Source organism: Haemaphysalis longicornis, unplaced genomic scaffold (assembly GCF_048455015.1).
Source record: "Haemaphysalis longicornis isolate Haplotype H1 unplaced genomic scaffold, Haemaphysalis longicornis Haplotype H1 scaffold_9, whole genome shotgun sequence".
Taxonomy (NCBI): Eukaryota; Metazoa; Arthropoda; class Arachnida; order Ixodida; family Ixodidae; genus Haemaphysalis; species Haemaphysalis longicornis.
The window spans coordinates 56913956-56923181 of NW_027526460.1; the positions used below are offsets into that span (position 1 = coordinate 56913956).

The 9226-nt window shown below is 46.5% G+C and overlaps 1 protein-coding gene and 1 long non-coding RNA gene across 2 annotated transcripts in view; one reads left to right on the forward strand and one right to left on the reverse strand.

The window, feature by feature from the left end:
* The window catches only part of LOC144151887 (uncharacterized), a 23843-nt gene extending 17526 nt beyond the window's left edge, over positions 1-6317 (reverse strand). The window contains exon 1 of the long non-coding RNA XR_013318996.1: positions 6182-6317. This is a non-coding gene — a long non-coding RNA (uncharacterized LOC144151887). The remainder of the gene's footprint in view (positions 1-6181) is intronic.
* Positions 1-8070, forward strand: part of Bckdhb (Branched chain keto acid dehydrogenase E1 subunit beta) — a 25067-nt gene extending 16997 nt beyond the window's left edge. Inside the window, exons 4-7 of the mRNA XM_077683036.1 lie at positions 474-653; positions 3682-3792; positions 6733-6819; positions 7819-8070. Coding sequence (XP_077539162.1) covers positions 474-653; positions 3682-3792; positions 6733-6819; positions 7819-7959 — 519 coding nt within the window. The 3' untranslated portion in view covers positions 7960-8070. The remainder of the gene's footprint in view (positions 1-473; positions 654-3681; positions 3793-6732; positions 6820-7818) is intronic.
* The last annotated feature ends 1156 nt before the right edge of the window (positions 8071-9226 follow it).

Genomic DNA, 9226 nt, shown 5'->3' on the forward strand with positions numbered 1-9226 from the left:
TGCATCCCATTCTCTGCTGTTGTCATTTGCACTTAATGCACTGACTTTCACTGTGGCTGCCCACCAAGGGAGAATGCAAGCTCAGCTGGGGCATCTGTTGTTGAGCAGAGCGGCTCCACTATTACCTCACCTTATGTGTGGGGGGCCTCCTGAAACTGCCCGGTCAGCTGGGCTTGTTGACGTTTTGAAGCAGTCAGCAACTGTCAGGGAAGGCAGCTGGGGAAACTCATTCACAGAGTGTATGAGAATGGGCTGCTTAGGAGGCATCTCTTCAACGGCATATGCAATCATGAAATGGGGTCACGAGTTGTATTGCCAGCCACAGCAGATGTCTGTCTGTCTGGTGGTGGTGGGATATGAAAACAGCCGTGCTCACAAGGCTTGGGCATTGAATAACGCAAGTTGGATGAAGTGAATCCCCCATTATGGTGTGCCCACACAGAGCCTTCTGCCCACCCTCCCCCCTTCTGCAGGCCAAGGGACTCCTGCGTGCGTGCATCCAGGACCCGGACCCGTGCATCTTCTTTGAGCCCAAGATCCTGTACCGGCTGGCCGTGGAGCAGGTGCCGCTCAAGGACTACGCCCTGCCCCTGGGCAAGGCGCAGGTGCTGCAGGAGGGCGACGACATCACCCTCGTCGGATGGGGCACCCAGGTCAGGGGATTGGCCCTTATCCCGCATTTGCTGTGGCTGTATTTGATCACTGAACCGTTCAAGGCCGCACTTTCAGAACCTGGGCGCTATGTTAGGTGCAGAGCACTTTAGGGGTTCGCCTTGTCGTCGTAGCCCGCTCGCTGGTCCCAAGTAGAGCCACACGGCGTTCTGTCGTCGCGGCGTAACCCAGAGGCTTCGAAAGCCAAGCGGTTTATGTAGTCGTAAGCGTTCGAAGCTCGTGAAAGGCTGGAACTTGTCAGACATCTTCCCGTTGTTTAGTGCAAAGAAAACTGCAGGTACATTTGAGGCAAAATGTACGTAATTAACTGCCAGCGCCCGCGCTCAATTTTGAGGCAAAATGTATGTAATTAACCGCCAGTGCCCGTGCTCAATTTAGTTGGGTTGGTTTTTACGATAGTACCTAAGCGAAAAAAAAAGTGGCAGTGCAATGCCGGCACGTGTGGGGGAAAAGCAAGCCCAGAAAGAACAGAACTCCCGCTGGTGCAGTTTCAGGCAGGGAGTGCACGAGCACTGCGAAGGTGGGAAATCTGAATTGCATTGGGTGGTAGCAGTGGGCGCATAACGGCACTACAGCCCATGATTGGTGAATCACTGCTCTGTACTTCCGACTGCTTTCACATTGAGTAAAACGACTTTAGTTTTTTGGGGGTGCCTTTTGTTTGGCTTGTTAGAACAGTTTGCACGTGGGCAACAAACCACGATAACTGAGAATGTCGCAGCTCTTTTTTTCTGCTTCTGCTTAACGATAGCATGCTTAGGACCAGCGTCTGCTGCCTCTTGTCTGTCCTTGATGCAATCAAAGCTGCAAAGTGGAGGACACAGACCTGTGCAGTAACTGTGAGCTTTCCACCACGCTTTCATTTTTTCCGTGGGAAGGTGGTGCAGCATTTCTGTTCGCAGCCAGCTTTCTGTGTGTCACATTTGTGCCGTGTTGACGTCTCCTAAAGTGGTACTCAACTCCGGGCTGTCCAGAAGGCCTGCGTTAGGGCGGAGGTCCTAAACCTCCCACCACCCGCGCAGGTGCGGCCCACATCTACCCTGGACGGTCCTCTGGGCCACTAGGTTAGACCTTCCGGACTTAATAAAGTTCAATGTCTGTCTGGGCTACATCAGAAGAGGATTTCTGGGTGAATGCAGGGAAGCTGTTATGGCCAATGGCAGTATATAATATAGAGTCCTGGTAGTTGCGAAGTGCAGAAACCTCCCGTAAGCCACTCATGAGTAATTTTGCTGCCATTAATGGAAGCTTCCAGAACAGTTCAGCATTCAACAAGGTGCGATGTTTGTGTCAATGCGTAACTTCTACATTTATGAGTTCTCTTTATTGCTGCTGATATAACCTGTGCTTAGAGCTCCTGTTCACTGGTTTTATTGTACATAACTAACAGGCCACTGAAAACGAATTTCCCGATGATGTGTTGTTTCACTTTTAACCTTTCGCTTTTCATGCTCGCTTTTTTTTTATTTATGGTTTTTATTTATAATTTTTTTTTATGGTTAATGATTTTTTTTATTTATGGACTAAATTTAACCAAATTAGGAGCTTTTATGTAACTAACCATTTTACAACAAAACTGAAGTCGGTTTAAGGATACCCCCCATACTTTTTAAGTTACAAGACTAATTACCAGAAAGTTTCGTTCTGCATAATTAACTAATTAGGCAAGAAGTCAACAAGATGTTTGTTAGTGTGATCGGGAATGTCTATTCTGTGCAAGGAAGCTATTAGATTATTTCATTATATCCTTTAGGTATAAAAAAGAACAAGAAAGTTTTTACCCTTTTTTTTAAAATCGGAAATAGTTTCATGTCAAAAAGGAATTGAAACATCTCTCTCTCTTTCTGGATACCTAAAGGAAATAAAGCAATAATCTAATACTTTCCTTGCACAAAATAGACCTTCCTGATCACACTGACAAAAATTTTGTCGAGTCCTTGCCTAATTAATTAATCTTGGGGTGAATTTGTGAAGGAGTCTCATAACTCATAAGGTATAGGAGACATTTTTAAACTGATTTCAGTTTTGTTATTAGAATAGTTAACTACATATGTGCATTGAATTTGATTAGATTTTGTCCATAAATAATAAAAATAGTTTTACTTGCCACGTTTCCCTAAGGGAAACATTATTTTGCAATTTTTGAAGTTCAGTTTATTTGTTGCATACATGCACTTAAACTGCAAAAGCATTTGTGGAATCGTTTGTGTACACTGAAGAAAAAACAACCTAAATGGAAAGGGCTTTTGCTTATGTACAAATAATTCTTTTTTTTCTAATGTAGCAATCAATTTGGCTCGGACAGCCATATTTAAAGCAGCTATGGCTAACAATCCTGTGATAGCTTGCCTCCTCGTGAAATGCAACCTGATGATGGTGCCAAATAACCAGCTCTGTGCATTGCTCTGTGCATTGTTTTTGCATACCAACCCTTGATTAGTCCTTGAACAGCCCCAAGGGTGTTGTAACTAGTAAATAGCACCAACCCAGCTATACATGGCTTGCACAGGACGATACCACCACCCTTTGTGGTGCATGGGACCCAGCTTTCTCAATGCTGCTCGAGATAAGAGCTGCAGATAAGTTTGCAGCCTAGCACTGTGCACGCAGTGTACCAACGTGGAAGCTACAGTAATGTGAGTGCAAGCCTCGCTGCTATGAATGATGCACAACACCTTGTAGTGCTGCCTACTGCACAGTAAATGTCAGCACCCTTACTTTCGAGGTAAAGCATGACGTAGACAGCGGGGGACAGTCTGAGCATCCCGGAGCGTATAAGTTGTCCACTAGCTCCCGTGTTATGATCAGCGGCTGTCGGGGCAGAAGGGCACAGCTGCGCAACTTGCTGAGCAGCTGGGCCTGCTTAGGGGTGACCTTTCTGCCTGCAAAACACACCTGCCTCTTTGCTCTGTTTTCCACGGAAGCTGCGTGTGCATAGAGCACGTTATGGGGGGGAGGAGGCGAGTGCAGTGGCCGGTGCGTGCGTCATGGAGCTCACCACAAATGCAGGTGCACGTGTTGCGGGAGGTTGCCCAAATGGTCCAGGACAAGCTCAACGCCACGTGCGAGCTCATCGACCTCTGCACCCTCATGCCCTGGGACAAGGAGACGGTGGCCAACGTACGCTCTCTCTCTCTTTCTCTCTCTCTCTCTCTCTCTCTCTCTCTCTCTATATATATATATATATATATATATATATATATATATATATATATATATATATATATATATATATATATATATATCATGGTTGCAGTCGTCATTGCCAGTGCTATTCGGCTTTTTTCGAAATATATAATAGGGCCAAATGACGTGTGCTTGTCACGTTTCTTTGATTCATTGATAAATAAGCGAAAATATAAGTCGAGAAAAAATCCGCCGTTTTATATAGAATAAGGGTTGTCAGTCAAGAAAACCTCGGAAAGCAAAGGGGGGAATGCGTTAGGTCATAGAAAGATATGAAGAATTTTTTGAGTCAGAAAGAAAGTGGTGAAAAAATGCCCGCCGAGTAAGATCCGAACCCACGACCTCCAGAATACCGGTCTGGTGCACATATATATATATATATATATATATATATATATATATATGTGTGTGTGTGTGTGTGTGTGTATATATATAGTAAGGAAATGAGGGGCTCGTTGAGGAAATACAGAAAGATAGGGCAGCAGTCTACAACGCCAAAGGAGGCATAGGGGTGTGGTTAGGCTCTTTTCTTTTTCACTACGGTTAATGAAGTAAACATTTTTTTTAATATACAGAAGAAAGAAAGAAAAACACGCGCCCAGAGTGGGGACCGAACCCACGCCTTTCGATTACATTTCGAATGCCTTACCAATTCGGCTATCTGGGCGACTGTGTTCTCCTTCACTTTCTAGGCTATTTATATTTACTAGAAATGTATCTGACGCTTGAGGGTGGTAGCCAGCGCCACTCTGACTACACGGGGAGAAGGGGACCTTGGGGAGAAGGGAGTGGCGCTGGCTACCACCCTCAAGCGTCAGATACATTTCTAGTAAATATAAATAGCCTAGAAAGTGAAGGAGAACACAGTCGCCCAGATAGCCGAATTGGTAAGGCATTCGACATGTAATCGAAAGGCGTGGGTTCAGTCCCCACTCTGGGCGCGTGTTTTTCTTTCTTTCTTTCTTCTGTATATTAAAAAAAAATGTTTACTTCATTAACCGTAGTGAAAAAGAAAAGAGCCTAACCACACCCCTATGCCTCCTTTGGCGTTGTAGACTGCTGCCCTATCTTTCTATATATATATATATATATATATATATATATATATATATATATATATATATATATATATATATATATATATATATATATATATATATATATCCTAATTGATGCTGTAGTTGTGATGCCTATTACATGCAGTGGCATATGGCATAAAGCACGATCCACAAAGATATTTGTGGGTGCAAGCAGTTTGAGAGGGAAAATTGAACTGGCTGGACCCCTCCATGTAGCAGAGAGCATGCAATGACATTATAGGGGATGAATACCCTAAACTGTCTTCCGGTCTACGCTTCGGATCAAATGCACGAACTTCTGCCGGGTCCATAATGTAGCTGTTTTCTTTCTTTCTTTTTTTTTTTCTTTTTTTTTCCCTTCTAGCTACTGCAGCTCCGGAGCTTTTGTACCAGCCACTGCAGCTGGGATTTTGGTAAAAAAAATAAATGCAGCCAATTAGCTCTCTGCCACACATTCAAACTTGATACTGATGACCTCAAAAGCAACCTTTGAGAGGCCTTTGAGGTTGGTCATCCGCTGGTGGAAAACTTTTATTTCAGGAATGCGTATTTCAGTCTGGACTGTATTTTAAGCAGAACGAGCTCTTTCCCCCTCTCTCGTTTAATCCACCACGAAATTAGGAAAGAAACCTCCAGCTGTAGTGTAAATGCCGTTTTTGCAGGTCGTGTCACAAGTATATTTTAGTGCCAGGGGAAAATTATTTACTGAAAACGGAGAGATTAACTGCTTATTGACTGCAGTGTTAAGGCAGCTAAGCCAGAACTACCTAATTTAAAAGAAAAATTTAGATTTGTATTGTGGTTAGAGATTCACGTTCCCGAAACCGCATTATAGGCATGCAATATGGAATGTAATGCTAGCGTATTATTTGATAATGAACTTTGGGTATCCATATTTCCAACACAACCCCTGTTCATAGTTTAAAGTGGAGTAGTGGCGGCTATTGTCTTCCCTAAAACGAATATAAGGGGTTAATTTCTGAATTTTCGGTAATTAGTCGTCTGGTAGTTGCATATTCCGTCACTAACAATTTCCGCCTGTCCCCAAAGCATCCTTGCTATCTTGAATTTTGTAGACCTCTCAGAGTTCAAACTTTTACAGGGGTGTAGTATAACTTTCCGTAAAGTATGAATTCTCGTTTTTTCACGGGTGGGAAATCTCCGCAAGCGCAGGCTCGCGACGCACCATCAAGCGCGCCTCGTAGCTTTTGCTTCGCACGGTCAGGCGTGCAAGCGCGCGTTACCTTCCCGTCTCGCCTGTGGTGTGTTGCAACGGCGCGGTCAGGCCGCCGTGGCTGTCGTCCACGTCCGAGACGCCCGAGGCAACGCACGCGGGGCGAAAGCGCGTCTTCGGCCGCCACTCGGAAAATCCGGTCATGCTCGGCGAGCGTCGCCTGTCGCCCGCTGCCGGACCGGCCGTTTGCGAGACGCGGGGAGAGTAGACTTCCCCGAAGACTTTCCCTTGCTCACGCGCGCCCGTGCACTCGACGGGGTAGTACACCGATAGGCTACCGATAGCCGCCGGTGTTTATCGGAGGCCGACCTACGTAGTTCGTTGCTTGTAGTGCTGCAGTAATCGCAGAATTGGCCGTGGTCGCGTGATTACGCCGCCGTTATCGGGACGGGCCGCCGCCGACATCCGCCCACGACTCTTTCCGCGGCTTCAAGAAATAAAGAGAAAATCACGCCGGTTGGTTTTGTTTTCGTGGTTCGACGCGTCTGCTGGGTCTGCTCCTCTGCTTGCTTTGTTGAATGCGGGAAGGAGGAAGCGTAACTTGTTTCTTTCCTGCTGCAGTCGGTACGCAAGACTGGCAGGCTCTTGGTGGCGCACGAGGCGCCGCTGACAGCTGGACTGGGAGCCGAGATCGCTGCGGCCATTCAGGTTTGCTTCGCCCTTGGTTCTTTTTTTTTTTTTTTTTAATTCAGTGCTAAGAGCTGCCGAGTGCGGTTTAGACAAACATGAGCCGATGTCGCGCGAGAGTTTTCATTAATTCATTTATCTTTATAACGGGTAGGGGCCCCAACGAAATCTTGTTTCAGTGGCAGCTTGACGTTGGAGTTGTTGGCCGCACGTGTTGTTTACAATTGCTTAAACCTTTTTTTTTTTTCTGTATGTAAATTGCAGAAAGGCATTCATGGCTTTTAAAAGCACGTCATCCACTAAACAGAGCTTTCGCTGAATTTTTTGACGTAGCAGTTTGCGTTCGAGTATGACATATACCCGGTGACATATGCGGCCAATTCAACTGAGGAACGAGCTGCTGAATTCTGTTGATTCCGTGAAAGTCTTGTGCCGCTACGCAGTGAAACGTAAACAAGCGATAATTCGATTGTGCTGTCAACAAATGAAAACGTTCGCCAGCTGGTAATGCACCTTCTGCGTAATTTTTATTGAATAGCTGTGCTGCACGTGGAAAACCGGTGTCCGTTGCTGCGAGTCGCGAAAGCGACATGTTTTCATAGCGTTGTTGCTGCGACGACCATGACCCGTATCTTTGTAATTTTAATGAGTGACTGTTCGTTAGTTATCACTTTGCAAGTATTTTTGCAGTGCTCACTTCAACAGAGAAGTGCTAGGGCGGGCGCGATTGTGACGTAACGCAGAGACAGCCGAGACGGAATAATCGGTCTTGTCTATTTCATGCCCCTTTTAAAGTATTCGTTTCGAGTGAGCCCGATTGGCCGAGAGCAGACGATTAGGAGTAACGCAGCACAAGTGATGAAGCGGAGCGTCGGTTGCTGCGCACGATTGGCCATCGCAAGTGCACCTACGTCACGACTGAAACGGACAAACTCAGTATTGGCGCCCCTGATAAACGTGCCGTCTCAAGTAGAACGCGAAGGCTGCCTCGTTAATTGCATGCCGTGTCCCACCACGCAGGAGGAGTGTTTCCTGAGCCTGGAAGCGCCGGTGCAGAGAGTGACCGGTTTCGACACCCCGTTCCCGCACATCTTCGAACCCTTCTACTTACCGGACAAGTGGCGCTGCTTCGACGCCATCAAGAAGATGATGAACTACTAGCCGCCGATTGGCCCATTCCAGTGCGCGTCGCATTCCGCTTTGAAACACGTGGCTGAAACTTCAGTGTTGGGGGGAAGTTGATCAACATAATAAAAAAGAACGGCAACTGTGTGGTTGGGTTTTGGCTGTGTACCAAGGCTGTGCACGTGGTTGCGCAAGCCGCATGTAACCTGCTGAACCAGTGACACTAACGGCAGTGAATAAATTCCTCTTACTACAAACAGCGCTCAACCGACGAAACAAGAAGGCACAGGACAAGGCGCTGACTAACAGGACTAGTTTGCGTTTTGTCCTGTGCCTTCATCTGTGTTTAGTCGGCTGAGCGCCGTTTGTAGTACAAGGAATCCACGCCAATTTGCACAGGTTTCCATTCTTCTGCAATAAATTCTTGCCCAAACGTACACGCTCCCGACTTAAAAGAGGGTCAGAAGTGACATGTCAAAGAACTTGGAACTGAGTAACTGGCACGCGGTAAGAAAAGTTTCTTCGGGAGTTTTGCAAGGTGACGGGCCGCACTAAAACGGTGCTGGTATCCCTGCTTCCACGCGATATTTTGGAACACGTGCCGACAGTGGCACCGAAATTTCCGCTGACTAAGAGGCGTCGGGAATTGCTCCTTTATGGAAAGTTGCCAACACCGCCTGCGCGCAATCTATCACTCGACCTGTCCACAGTCGATGGACCAGGCAAGTCGCTGCGCGTTGGAGTTGACTGCTTTTGACGGTGGTTGGCAAGAAATGAAGAAAACTTGCGAGTAACTGAAAAGAGCGCGAATTTTGAAATGCGTATTTTCGGATTATCGTAGCCGTTTTTATAGCTGTTCTGAATAGACGGTCGCTCTGACATTGCTCCGATTAGTGAAGGCGCACAAGTTAAGAGTTGTTTTGCAACGTGTATAGCGGAGGCTGAGTCGCCACAATGGAGGTCTTGCGTTCAGAAAACCGCGCATTGAGCAGCGTGGGTCCATCCCATTAAAAGCTACAAATGCGAAACTATAGAATTTTCTGGGAATCTCTCCTTTTCCGCCGACGCCTATTGGACAGAACGTAATCGCTCTATCTATGCGAGGTGCAGGGTCTGTTCGGTTCCCCAGCAAGGTTATCTGCGCAATCGTGGCTGAGCACAAAACAAGGATGTGGATGGAATTCCTGCGCTGCGGCTGAGCATTTCTGCGCAAAAGAAAAGTGATTCGAAGCGTCGTGACCCATTTCTGATGGATGCTTCTTTGTGCATTGTTTCAGAGCCCGAAAGATTTGTACTCACGCCA